This window comes from Oncorhynchus nerka, linkage group LG14, assembly GCF_034236695.1.
Source record: "Oncorhynchus nerka isolate Pitt River linkage group LG14, Oner_Uvic_2.0, whole genome shotgun sequence".
NCBI lineage: Eukaryota > Metazoa > Chordata > Actinopteri > Salmoniformes > Salmonidae > Oncorhynchus > Oncorhynchus nerka.
In genome coordinates, this window is record NC_088409.1 from 11,762,963 (window position 1) to 11,777,195 (window position 14,233).

Here is a 14,233-nt window from a genome sequence, read left to right on the forward strand (position 1 = left end):
CTGACTATGCTAGTGGCAGACTCCACTATGCTGGCAGGCTGGCTAATAGCCTGCTGCCTGGCCTGCACCCTATTTCATTGTGGAGCTAGAGGAGTTAGAGCCCTGTCTATGTTGGTAGATAAGATGAGAGCACCCCTCCAGCTAGGATGGAGTCCGTCACTCCTCAGCAGGTCAGGCTTAGTCCTGTTTGTGGGTGAGTCCCAGAAAGAGGGCCAATTATCTACAAATTATATCTTTTGGGAGGGGCAGAAAACCGTTTTCAACCAGCGATTGAGTTGTGAGACTCTGCTGTAGAGCTCATCACTCCCCCTAACTGGGAGGGGGCCAGAGACAATTACTCGATGCCGACACATCTTTCTAGCTGATTTACACGCAGAAGCTATGTTGCGCTTGGTGATCTCTGACTGTTTCATCCTAACATCGTTGGTGCCGACGTGGATAACAATATCTCTATACTCTCTACACTCGCCAGTTTTAGCTTTAGCCAGCACCATCTTCAGATTAGCCTTAACGTCGGTAGCCCTGCCCCCGGGTAAACAGTGTATGATCGCTGGATGATTCGCTTTAAGTCTAATACTGCGGGTAATGGAGTCGCCAATGACTAGAGTTTTCAATTTGTCAGAGCTAATGGTGGGAAGCTTCGGCGTCTCAGACCCCGTAACGGGAGGAGTAGAGACCAGAGAAGACTCGGCCTGACTCCGACCCGCTGCTTAATGGGGAAAACCGGTTGAAAGTTTCTGTCGGCTGAATGAGCGACACCGGTTGAGCGTTCATACAGCATTTCCTTCCAGAAACCGTGAGAAAGTTGTCCGGCTGCGGGGACTGTGCCAGGGGATTTATACTACTATATGTACTTACTGGTGGCACAGACGCTGTTTCATCCTTTCCTACACTGAAATTACCCTTGCCTAACGATTGCGTCTGAAGCTGGGCTTGCAGTACAGCTATCCTCAGCGGCTGCAATTAGAAGGCATCATGTTAATGTTACTACTTAGCTTCGGCTGTTGGAGGTCCTGACGAATCGTGTCCAGATAAAGCGTCCGAGTGAAAAAAGTTGAGGAAAAAATAAATAAATATATGAACGGTAATTAAAAAGTTAAAACCGTAAAGTTGTCAGGTAGCAAAATAGGTTGGCAACAAAACGCACAGCAACTCGAAAACAAGCCTGCAAGTTGTGACCGGAAAATGAAATCAGTTTTGTGGACATGAAACAATAGTCAGTCCTTTCCTACCTTGGAGGCCATATCTGGGCTCACAACAGCATTTAACATGAATTATCCATGAAAGAAACATAGGATAGAACACTGTTATCTATGTTCCTTTATACAGCAGTACTGACCAAGGGAGGTGGCATTAGCCTACCTCATCCCCCTCATTGCCAGAGGGGGAAAAACAGATGAGACAGTCAGGTACTCCTGCTGGGTTTGTGGAGTGTTGGCGGGAGGCAGGTTGGGGGGAGGCAGGTTGGAGGAGGCGTGTTGGGGGAGGCAGGTTGGGGGAGGCAGGTTGGAGGGAGGCGTGTTGGCGGGAGGCAGGTTGGGGGAGGCAGGTTGGGGGAGGCGGGGATCTAAGTTGTTGCCTTCCGGTCCTGATGATCACAAGAGTTCAGAAGGCCCCAATCTCTGTCCCCAGGGCCTGTAAGGCTGATTTCCCAGGGCTGTGGAGGAGCCTGCTGAATTGAGGTCTGCCGGGACACTAGGGGAAAAGTAGTGAAGGAGAAGGCAGACAGGGAGGAGAGGAGGGGTGGTGGTTGGGAGAGCTTGGAGTTTGAGACTGACAGGGCCAGCCCCAGGGGTAGATTGTCATTGGGGGCACCCTGAGTGCCTCTGAGGGGCCGTCACACTGAGTCTGGAGGTCACTGAGGTATCAGTTGAACAGGGGGATGACATGGAGGAGGAGGAGGAGATGGAGCAGGAGGAGGGTGGGCTGCTGGTACTGTGGGGGGCTAGTGTCCGTCCCTGGGGGAGTGGTAAGAGGGGTGTGGGCGGAGGGTGTCCTCAAAGCAGAGCCCCAGGCTAGTTGTCCAGGGGGTCCAGTGTGGATGTCTCTCTGAGAGGCGTAGTTGTTGAGGTGAGAGACCAGGTGTACGCGGAGTGGGTCGACACTGTTCCAGCCTTCCATGATGCTTAGGTAGCGGGCCGTCTCTGACAGACACTCCCTGAAGCCCAGGCTGCGGTAGTCCTTGGCCAGGGCGTGGGCTTCAAAATACCCTACCAGGAGAGGGAGGCAGAGGGTCAGGAACTACACAGGAGTATACAGAGCACTACACTAGAGGAACTAAAGGACATGGAGACACTTGGTCTAATTCTGTGGTGGAGCTTGGAGGATATGGCTAGTTCCCTACAAATATGCAGAAGTTTTTCTAGAAGTTTAACTATCACTTTTTTTTTTTACAGGCTTTCATCATAAATCACGTCTTTGTATTGTTTTGGTATTGACCCACCTTGTCCGCTGGCAGCATGTATCATCTTCAAATGATCTACAGTAATCTGCAAAATTTCAGCTTTTTCCAATTTTGACGATCCCTGTGACAAAAAGGCAAACATTCGATTAGATTGTGTTACTTGTAAAATAAATCCTAACCAAAGATGTAGAAAAGGCAGAAGTTGACTGAGATTAATATACTCTGAATCCAATAGGTCTGTATGGTATATACAATTGTACTGTAGCCTACCTGCTTCTCAAACGCACTTGGCACAAGTCTTCTGAGATCAGTCAGGCTGTTGTTGATTCAGTCACGTCGCCGTTTCTCAATAATCTGTGGCTGAGAGCGAGGTAGGATTTTGGGTCTCTGACAGCATATCAAGGCGATGGTGAACCTCAATGGCAATATTTGGTGCATAATTATGCAGGAGTAATGTAATACTCAATCCTCTGTGTCGTTTTCTGGCTTTAGTTGGAGTTGTTTTCGGGGGTGACATCAAGTCATGTTTTCTGAAATAATCAAAGTAGCACCTTTCCTAGAGACACTTGGAACAAACAGCAACGCTGCAGTCATAACAGCAACAGCATCACTGGGCAGACCACTGGTCCCAGTAGTCATATTCAGAAGCACCTGAATGCTGCTGAAAAGTTCACAGAATAGAACAGTCCTAAATAGGCAAAGAAATTCAGGTTTTAAAGTCGTGTAATAGCTAGTTAGCAGCAGGACGCTAGTACTTCTGGCGCCGACAGAGATGGCCGCCTCGCTTCGCGTTCCTAGGAAACTATGCAGTTTTTTGTTTTTTTACGTGTTATTTCTTACATTAGTACCCCAGCTCATCTTAGGTTTCATTACATACAGTCGAGAAGAACTACTGAACATAAGAGCAACGTCAACTCACCATCAGTACGACCAAGAATATGACTTTCACGATGCGGATCCTGTGTTCTGCCTTTCACCCAGGACAACGGAATGGATCCCAGCCGGCGACCAAAAAAAACGACTTCGTAAAAGGGGGAAAGGAGCGGTCTTCTGGTCAGACTCCGGAGACGGGCACATCGTGCACCACTCCCTAGCATTCTTCTCGCCAATGTCCAGTCTATTGACAACAAGGTTGATGAAATCCGAGCAAAGGTAGCATTCCAGAGGGACATCAGAGACTGTAACGTTCTTTGCTTCACGGAAACATGGCTCACTGGAGAGGCGCTATCGGAATCGGTGCAGCCAGCTGGTTTCTCCACGCATCGCGCCGACAGAAACAAACATCTTTCTGGTAAGAAGAGGGGCGGGGGCGTATGCTTCATGGTTAACGTGACGTGGTGTGATCATAACAACATACAGGTACTGAAGTCCTTCTGTTCACCTGATTTAGAATTCCTCACAATCAAATGTCGACCGCATTATCTTCCAGGGGAATTCTCTTCGATTATAATCACAGCCATATATATTCCCCCCCAAGCAGACACATCGATGGCTCTGAACGAACTTTATTTGACTCTTTGCAAACTGGAATCCATTTATCCGGAGGCTGCATTCATTGTAGCTGGGGATTTTAACAAGGCTAATCTGAAAACAAGACTCCCTAAATTTTATCAGCATATCGATTGCGCAACCAGGGCTGGAAAAACCTTGGATCACTGCTATTCTAACTTCCGCGACGCATATAAAGCCCTGCCCCGCCCTCCTTTCGGAAAAGCTGACCACGACTCCATTTTGTTGATCCCTGCCTACAGACAGAAACTAAAACAAGAAGCTCCCGCTGAGGTCTGTTCAACGCTGGTCCGACCAATCTGATTCCACACTCCAAGACTGCTTCCATCACGTGGACTGGGATATGTTTCGTATTGCGTCAGACAACAACATTGACGAATACGCTGATTAGGTGAGCGAGTTCATTAGAACGTGCGTTGAAGATGTCGTTCCCATAGCAACGATTAAAACATTCCCAAACCAGAAACCGTGGATTGATGGCAGCATTCAGAAACTGAAAGCCCGAACCACTGCTTTTAATCAGGGCAAGGTGATCGGAAACATGACCGAATACAAACAGTGTAACTATTCCCTCCACAAGGCAATCAAACAAGCTAAACGTCAGTATAGAGACAAAGTAGAATCTCAATTCAACGGCTCAGGCACAAGAGGTATGTGGCAGGGTCTACAGTCAATCACGGATTACAAAAAGAAAACCAGCCCAGTCACGGACCAGGATGTCTTGCTCCCAGGCAGACTAAATAACTTTTTGCCCGCTTTGAGGACAATACAGTGCCACTGACACGGCCCGCAACTAAAACATGCGGACTCTCCTTCACTGCAGCCACGTAAGGAAAACATTTAAACGTGTCAACCCTCGCAAGGCTGCAGGCCCAGACGGCATCCCCAGCCGCGTCCTCAGAGCATGCGCAGACCAGCTGGCTGGTGTGTTTACGGACATATTCAATCAATCCCTATACCAGTCTGTTGTTCCCACATGCTTCAAGAGGGCCACCATTGTTCCTGTTCCCAAGAAAGCTAAGGTAACTGAGCTAAACGACTACCGCCCCGTAGCACTCACTTCCGTCATCATGAAGTGCTTTGAGAGACTAGTCAAGGATCATATCACCTCCACCCTACCTGACACCCTAGACCCACTCCAATTTGCTTACCGCCCAAATAGGTCCACAGACGATGCAATCTCAACCACACTGCCCTAACCCATCTGGACAAGAGGAATACCTATGTGAGAATGCTGTTCATCGACTACAGCTCGGCATTTAACACCATAGTGCCCTCCAAGCTCGTCATCAAGCTCGAGACCCTGGGTCTCGACCCCGCCCTGTGCAACTGGGTACTGGACTTCCTGACGGGCCGCCCCCAGGTGCTGAGGGTAGGCAACATTTCCACCCCGCTGATCCTCAACACTGGGGCCCCACAAGGGTGCGTTCTGAGCCCTCTCCTGTACTCCCTGTTCACCCACGACTGCGTGGCCACGCACGCCTCCAACTCAAATCATCAAGTTTGCGGACGACACAACAGTGGTAGGCTTGATTACCAACCACGACGAGACGCCCTACAGGGAGGAGGTGAGGGCCCTCGGAGTGTGATGTCAGGAAAATAACCTCACACTCAACGTCAACAAAACTAAGGAGAAGATTGTGGACTTCAGGAAACAGCAGAGGGAACACCCCCCTATCCACATTGATGGGACAGTAGTGGAGAGGGTAGTAAGTTTTAAGTTCCTCGGCGTACACATCACAAACTGAATTGGTCCACCCACACAGACAGCACCGTGAAGAAGGCGCAGCAGCGCCTCTTCAACCTCAGGAGGCTGAAGAAATTCGGCTTGTCACCAAAAGCACTCAAACTTCTAGATGCACAATCGAGAGCATCCTGTCGGGCTGTATCACCGCCTGGTACGGCAACTGCTCCGCCCACAACCGTAAGGCTCTCCAGAGGGTAGTGAGGTCTGCACAACGCATCACCGGGGGCAAACTACCTGCCCTCCAGGACACCTACACCACCCGATGTCACAGGAAGGCCATAAAGATCAACAACCGCCCGAGCCACTGCCTGTTCACCCCGCTATCATCCAGAAGGAGAGGTCAGTACAGGTGCATCAAAGCTGGGACCGAGAGACTGAAAAACGGCTTCTCTCTCAAGGCAATCAGACTGTTAAACAGCCACCACTAACATTGAGTGGCTGCTGCCAACACACTGACTCAACTCCAGCCACTTTAATATTGGGAATTCATGGGAAATGTAAAACATATCACTAGCCACTTTAAACAATGCTACCTAATATGTTTACATACCCTACATTATTCATCTCATATGTATATACTGTACTCTATACCATCTACTGTATCTGCCTATGCCGCTCTGTGCAATCACTCACTCATCTTTATGTACATATTCTTATCCCCTTCCACTTGTCTATAAGGTGGTAGTTTTGGAATTGTTAGCTAGATTACTTGTTGGTTATTACTGCATTGTCGGAACTAGAACAAGCATTTCGCTACACTCGCATTAACATCTGCTAACCATGTGTATGTGACAAATAAAATTTGATTTGAGAACCAGGGTTTAGTTAACCCACTAGTCAGTCATGGCAGTTTTTGTATCGTAGACAAATGGTCAGTTGGACATTTCTACTTAGTCACCAGTTCTCAAAATAGGTAGTGTGAAATCAATGTATTTTGCCGGGAACACTCAGTGTAGCGTGCTCAAAGTAGGCCAACATTAATTTATTGGAGAAAAATTGACACTGAAATGTATTGAATGTTAGCACCACCTACAACCAAAGAAGTCAGGATAGACTAGAGATTTGCCTGTTTGTAATCCACATGGATTAAGTTTGATGAATAGGCCTTACCCTCCAAACTGGCCTACATATTGCAATGAAGGAAATACCACTTTTCACAAAGCAGAACTGACTTTATTGAAAGCTTCATGGGATTTTGGTACCAATTGAGTCAGTGAATTTAACATGGTAGGTATTGAACAGATAACATGCATGTTTTTGATTTGCTGGTGGGGGTCTTCAATTCAGCAGGCTGGAATCACACCTCTTTCTCATAGGTCCTCAGCGCCACCACATCATCCATTACACATTTCTAGAAAAGAGAGCAGTACACGCTTTAGGTCATGCAATGACAACAAGTGTCAGAACCGAGAACTCAAAATGTATTGATACATTCAGTGATGAACAAACCACCAAATACATGTTGGAATCTATATTAATTTATTCTATAACAGGCACTTTACATCATGTGAGCTAAATAATGCATTATAAATTACTTTAAGGAAACTGATGTTACTGTACCCACTACAACCCCCCTCACCCCCCCAAAAAATATGCATTCCCATGGAGGACTGGTCCTACTGGATAGTGCCTATGGCGGACCGGTGGCAGCAAAGCCTCGCAATGGCAATGCCAACACATGCAGCAGCAATCCCAGGTTTATGTAACTCATTGGGTTTATTAGCACTCGATTACCAATTAATCCTTTAGTTTAAAATAATTAAGTAGCGTGTTGCACATGACTGCAAGTGCTTATCAAGCCACGCTTCCCAGCCAAAACTATAAAGGACATTTTGAACACGTTAGCGCGTAAAAACGCGTGCCATCCTTGTTGGTACCCCGGGAGAACGCAATTTACAAGATGACAACCTGCATTGCATAATGATGATCACATGAAACATTGAACAATATTGCAATATCAAGCATGGACATTGCAAAATAGGCTTATGAAAAACGCATATTTTATGTCAAACCAAGCAGAGAAGGGAATAGCAAGCAAGACATTAAACCTTACCGCAATCAATTTTCCATCTTGCAACTCCCGCTCGAGCGTGGTAGTCTTGCCGTCCCAAGTTTGTTTCTGCACCAGTTTTCCGTTCTCAAAGGTCATCAGAGTCTGGAAATAGAGTAGTGTCAGGAGGGCACAACTCACTAAATTTTAAAGTAATTTCTTTTTTACATCAATTGGAAATCACACTACTGTAACAACCGGTATGTCTATGGTGTGGCTCCTGCACCCACCTTGGTTTTCCTGTCATCTGCAGTCATCTCGTCGAATTCTTCATTCAGTTTAAACTTGGCCTCTGTGGTTTTGAAAGTGCTCTGGGATTTCATTGATATTACACCGTCGTCGATGCTGAACTGCAAATTGGGCTTCGCCATATTCCCCATCTGCCGAGTAGCAAAACCCACACCTGTGAAACAAACGGATATTTATCTAATCAACTTTAGTAAGGTTCTAGATCGAAATGCAACATTGTCTTTCAATTAAAAACTACTTTATTTAATAAGGTAAGACTTCACCTATTGCCTTCATATATTCATCAAAATTCTCACTTGAAGTCATCTTCCAAGTTCCAACGAATGCCTCGACCATGTTGTAAATTTGAGCTAATCAACACCACGTTAACGCACACTGCTTCGACTCTGCAATAATTACATCTGGGCCTGTTGTCATATTTGAAGCCTCATCTAGCACGTGCTTACCCATGCAAGCCAATCAAGTGCTAGATCTGGTGCTTCCATGGCAACAGAGAGGATGAGGGGCGGGGAATAAATTATTTTCGGGCAGGGACTCAGCCTGCACTGTCTTTGACAGGGGTCTTCAACCTTTTCTTACCCAGGGACCCCTTGCCAGGCCGAGACCAAGGAACCCCAATCACATGTTGGCAAAAATATATTTAAAAACATCATGTATTGTATCTTGTCTCATCATCTGGTGAATGATCATGTCAAGGAGAAGTAATCAACATTTTCAAATCAATAGATTTGGTAGTTTTGGTAGTTTTGACCTCAACACATGATAGCCTAATTGGAAGAGAACGTGTAAACCCTAACATAGCCAATTAGCTAGAAAGGTAACTCAAAAACATTTTCACTAAGAGCATCTGTTTAGCTGGTAAAACAGAGATTAAAGACAACAAGGATGTGTTGGCAAAAATGAATGTAAAGTCAAGAAAGCCTATCAGCAGCCAGCGGCCCTTGAAGCAATGGGTGCTTTTTGAAAGGGTGATTTGCTCAATAATAGGAATTGGAGAAAAAAAACATACACATTTATAAAATAATATATTCTCCTCTTTTCTACTGTGGGTATGTAATACACATTTGGTTTATTCCATTATTGCTAGCGATATTCATAAAAACATTTAAATAAATTCAAATATTTTTCACTTTTTTATTCATTTTAATATATACACTACTGTTCAAACGTTTGGGGTCACATAGAAATGTCCTTGTTTGTGAAAAAAACAAACATTTTTTGCACATTTAAATAACATAAAATTGATCAGAAATACAGTGTAGACATTGTTAACGTTGTAAATGACTATTGTAGCTGGAAACTGCAGAATTTTTATGGAATATCTACATAGGTGTACAGAGGCCCATTATCAGCAACCATCACTCCTGTGTTCCAATGGCACGTTGTGTTAGCTAATTCAAGTCTATCATTTGAAAAGGCTAATTGATCATTAGAAAACCCTTTTGCAATTATATTAGCACAGCTGAAAACTGTTGTTGTGATTAAAGAAACAATAAAACTGGCCTTTTTTTGACTAGTTGAGTGTCTGGAGCATCATCAAAATGGCCAGAAACAAAGACCTTTCTGTAACTGCGTTCGTCTGTTGAAAGAAGAGAGTCGGACCGAAATGCAGCGTGTAGGTTACTCATGTGCTTTAATAAAGGAAATAGCGATACATGAAATAACTGGGAGAATACAAAACAACAAACGGAACGTGAAACTATACAGCCTATCTGGTGAATACACAAAGACAGGTACAATCACCCACGAAATACAACGCGAACTCAAGCTACCTAAATACGGTTCCCAATCAGAGACAAAGAGAAGCACCTGACTCTCATTGAGAACCGCCTCAGGCAGCCAAACCTATACCACACCCCTAATCAGCGGCAATCCCAAATAATACAAACCCCAATACGAAACACAACATATATACCCATGTCACACCCTGGCCTACCCAAACTATACCAAAAACACAAAATATAATGACCAAGGCGTGACACTTTCTTCTGAAATTCTATTCTTGATCTGAGAAATTAAGGCGATTCCATGCGAGAAATTGCCAAGAAACGGAAGATCTCGTACAACGCTGGGTACTACTCCTTTCACAGAACAGCACAAACTGGCTCTAACCAGAATAGAAAGAGTGGGAGGCCCCGGTGTAACGGTCTGAGTGTAGTGGGTGAGGAGTCAGGTGCAGGAAGCAGAGAGTTCAGGGGAGTGCTATTTTAATGCACTGAGAAACGCTGAACATAAGCCAACCCTCACAAAACACAGGGCGTACTGAACGAACAAATGCCCCAAACAGGGGGGCTAAACTGTCCAGGAAAAACCCACAAAATGGGAAAACACAAAACCCATAGACGTGCACACAAGTACACCAAACAGACGATCACAATAATTAATCCCGCACAAGGAACCCTGCGGGCCGGCTGACTAATAAAGCCTTACTACCTAACTCAAAACAGGTGCACTCAATCAACACATAAGGAGGGGGAGGAAATAATCAGTAGCAGCTAGTAGGCCGGCGACGACGACCGCCGAGCGCCACCCGAACGGGAAGGGGAGTGTCCTTCGGGACAGTACCCCCCCCTTGACGCGTGGCTCCCGCAGTGCGCCGACACCGCCTCGAGGTCGACCTGGAGGACGAGGCGCAGGGCGATCCGGATGGAGGCGATGGAAATCCCTCAACATTGACGGATCCAAAATGTCCCTGGTGGGTACCCAGCACCTCTCCTCCGGACCGTACCCCTCCCAGTCCACGAGGTACTGCAGGCCCCTCACTCGGCGTCTCGAGTCCAGAATGGCCCGTATCGTATACGCCGGGGACCCCTCGATGTCCACAGGGGGAGGAGGGACCTCCAGCACCTCACCGTCCTGTAGGGGACCAGCTACCACCGGCCTGAGGAGAGACACATGAAACGAGGGGTTAATACGATAATAGGAAGGGAGTTGTAATCGATAACACACCTCGTTTATTCTCCTCAGGACTTTGAACGGCCCTACACACTGCGGCCCAAGCTTCCGGCAGGGCATGCGGAGGGGCAGGTTTCGGGTCGAGAGCCAGACCCTGTCCCCTGGTACAAAGACGGGGGCCTCACTGTGGTGGCGGTCAGCACTCCTTTTCTGCCATCCACTAGCCTGTTGAAGGGATTCCTAGACGGCCCTCCAGGTTTCTTTGGAGTGCTGCACCCATTCCTCCACCGCAGGAGCCTCGGTCTGGCTCGGATGCCACGGTGCCAGGACCGGCTGGTACCCCAACACACACTGAAAGGGGGACACATTAGTAGAGGAGTGGCGTAATGAGTTCTGGGCCATTTCAGCCCAGGGGATGTATCTCGCCCACTCCCCTGGCCGGTCCTGGCAGTACGACCGCAGAAACCTACCCACCTCCTGGTTTACTCTCTCCACCTGCCCATTACTTTCGGGGTGATAACCAGAGGTCAGGCTGACCGAGACCCCCAGACGCTCCATGAACGCCCTCCATACTCGGGACGTGAACTGGGGGCCCCGATCAGAAACGATGTCCTCCGGCACCCCGTAGTGCCGGAAGACGTGGGTGAATAATGCCTCCGCAGTTTGTAGGGCTGTTGGGATACCGGGCAACGGGAGGAGACGGCAGGACTTAGAGAACCGATCCACAATCACTAGAACCGTGGTGTTGCCCTGAGACGGGGGAAGGTCGGTCAGGAAATCTACGGATAGATGTGACCATGGCCGTTGTGGAACGGGGAGGGGTTGTAACTTCCCTCTAGGAAGGTGCCTAGGAGCCTTACTCTGGGCGCATACCGAACAGGAGGAGACATAAACCTTAACGTCCCTAGCCAAGGTAGGCCACCAATACCTCCCCCGAAGGCTCCCCACTGTCCTCCTCACCCCAGGGTGACCCGAGGAGGGTAGGACGTGAGCCCACCGAATCAGTTGGTCCAAAACACCAAGCGGCACGTACCTCCGCCCCGCCGGACACTGAGGAGGCGCGGGTTCAGCCCGTAACGCCCGCTCGATGTCCGTGTCCACCTCCCATACCACCGGTGCCATCAGCTTTGAGGCCGGAAGGATGGGAGTAGGTTCGGTGAACCTATCCTCCGTGTCGTAAAGGCGGGACAGTGCGTCCGCCTTCACGTTCTGGGAGCCCGGTCTATATGATAAAGTGAACCGGAATCGAGTGAAAAACATGGCCCACCTTGCCTGCCGCCGAATATACTCCAGATTTTGGTGGTCGGTCCAGATGAGAAAGGGGTGCTTAGCCCCTCAAGCCAGTGTCTCCACACCTTCAGAGCCCTGACCACCGCTAACAACTCCCGGTCCCCCACATCATAGTTACGCTCCGCTGGGCTGAGCTTACTCGAGAAAAAAGCGCAGGGGCGGAGTTTTGGTGGCGTACCCGAGCGCTGTGATAGCACGGCACCCACCCCAGCCTCGGACGCGTCCACCTCCACTATGAATGCTAGAGAGGGGTCCGGATGCGCCAACACGGGTGCATCCGTGAACAGCGCCTTCAACCTGTTGAAAGCTCTGTCCGCCTCTGCTGACCATCGCAACCGCACCGGGCCCCCTTAGCAGTGAGGTAATTGGAGCCGCTACCTGGCCAAAACCCCGGATAAACCTCCGGTAGTAGTTGGCAAAACCCAAAAACCGCTGCACCTCTTTCACCGTGGTTGGAGTCGGCCAATTACGCACGGCCTTACTGCGGTCACCCTCCATCTCCACCCCCGAGGTGGAAATGCGATAACCCAGAAAGGAGACTGCTCGTTTGGAGAACACACACTTCTCAGCCTTGACGTATAGGTCATGCTCCAGCAGTCTACCAAGCACCTTGCGTACCAGAGACACATGCACGGCGTGAGTGGCTGAGTAGATCAGAATGTCATCGATATAAACAACCACTCCCTGCCCGTCCTGAGAATATCGTCTACAAAGGATTGAAAAATGGCTGGAGCATTTTTTAACCCATACGGCATGACGCAGTACTCATAGTGGCCCGATGTGGTACTAAATGCGGTTTTCCACTCGTCTCCTTTCCGAATACGCACCAGGCTATACGCGCTCCTGAGATCCAATTTTGTGAAGAACTGCGCTCCCTGAAAGGATTCCACTGCCGTAGCAATGAGAGGTAGTGGGTAGCTGAACCCCACTGTGATGGCATTTAGACCTCTATAATCAATACACGGACGCAATCCTCCCTCCTTTTTCTTCACAAAAAAGAAACTCGAGGAGACGGGTGAAATGGGGGACCGAATGTACCCCTGTCCCAGAGACTCCGTGATATATGTCTCCATAGCCAACGTCTCCTCTTGGGACAATGGGTACACGTGACTCTTGGGAAGCGCAGCGTTTACCTGGAGATCTATCGCACAATCCCTTCCCGGTCGATGTGGTGGTAATTTAGTCGCCTTCTTTTACTAAAAGCGATTTCCAAATCGGCATACTCGGGGAATGCACACTGTGGGACCCTGGTCTGGACTTTCCACCGAGGTGGCACTGACGGAAACTCCCAGACACCTTCCAGAACACTCATCTGACCACCCCTGGAGAACCCCCTGTCTCCACAAAATGTTAGGATTGTGCCGGGCCAGCCAGGGAATCCCTAACACCACTGGAAACGCAGGCGAATCAATAATATAGAGACTGATACGCTCCCTATGATTCCCCTGCGTTACCATGTCCAGTGGGATCGTGGTCTCCCTGACCACCCCTGACCCTAATGGCCGGCTATCTAGGGAGTGCACGGGAAAGGGAGAATCTATCCGCACAAGCGGAACACCTAATTTAATAGCAAGTCCGCGATCCATAAAGTTCCCAGCTGCGCCTGAATCGACTAGCGCCCTATGCTGGGAAGAGGGGAAAAATTAAGGAAAAAATCAAGACAAACATGTGACCAACAGGGGGTTCTGGGTGAGTTTGGTGCTGACTCACCTGGGGTGATCGAGAAATGTTCCGCCTGCCATCTCGACTCCCAGACGGAGCCCCCCAGCACCGATCGGCCGTGTGTCCTCTCCGACCACAGTTGGTGCAGAGGGAGCCTCCTCCGCCGGTACCCCTCGGCAAAGCCCCTCCCAACTCCATCGGAACAGGAGTGGAGGTGCTGGGTGGTGGAACACACAGGACCCTCTCCCGAACGCCCGCGGGCAGCCAGCAGATTGTCCAGTCGGATGGATATGTCAATTAGCTCATCCAAGGAAAGAGCGGTGTCCCGACACGCTAGCTCCCTGCGGACGTCCTCCCGGAGACTACACCTGTAGTGGTCGATAAGGGCCCTGTCGTTCCACCCGGATCCTGCTGCCAAGGTACGGAA

At 48.7% G+C, this 14,233-nt stretch overlaps 1 protein-coding gene and 1 pseudogene across 2 annotated transcripts; both read right to left on the bottom strand.

The window, feature by feature from the left end:
- Positions 1-1,567: 1,567 nt before the first annotated feature.
- LOC135575023 (hairy/enhancer-of-split related with YRPW motif protein 1-like) lies at positions 1,568-2,842 on the bottom strand (annotated as a pseudogene).
- A 3,969-nt stretch (positions 2,843-6,811) lies between these two features.
- Positions 6,812-8,360, bottom strand: LOC135575128 (fatty acid-binding protein, adipocyte-like). Of its 2 annotated transcripts, none has more exons than XM_065027398.1 (4): positions 8,223-8,360; positions 7,941-8,113; positions 7,714-7,815; positions 6,812-7,011 (listed from the first exon to the last, which is right to left on the bottom strand). In XM_065027398.1, the coding sequence occupies exons 1-4, from the start codon at positions 8,293-8,295 to the stop codon at positions 6,958-6,960; spliced, it is 402 nt and encodes a 133-aa protein (XP_064883470.1). In that variant the 5' UTR covers positions 8,296-8,360; the 3' UTR covers positions 6,812-6,957. The 2 variants fall into 2 exon arrangements, with proteins under 2 accessions (XP_064883470.1, XP_064883471.1); XM_065027399.1 differs by having other exon boundaries at positions 8,256-8,359.
- Positions 8,361-14,233: the final 5,873 nt, after the last annotated feature.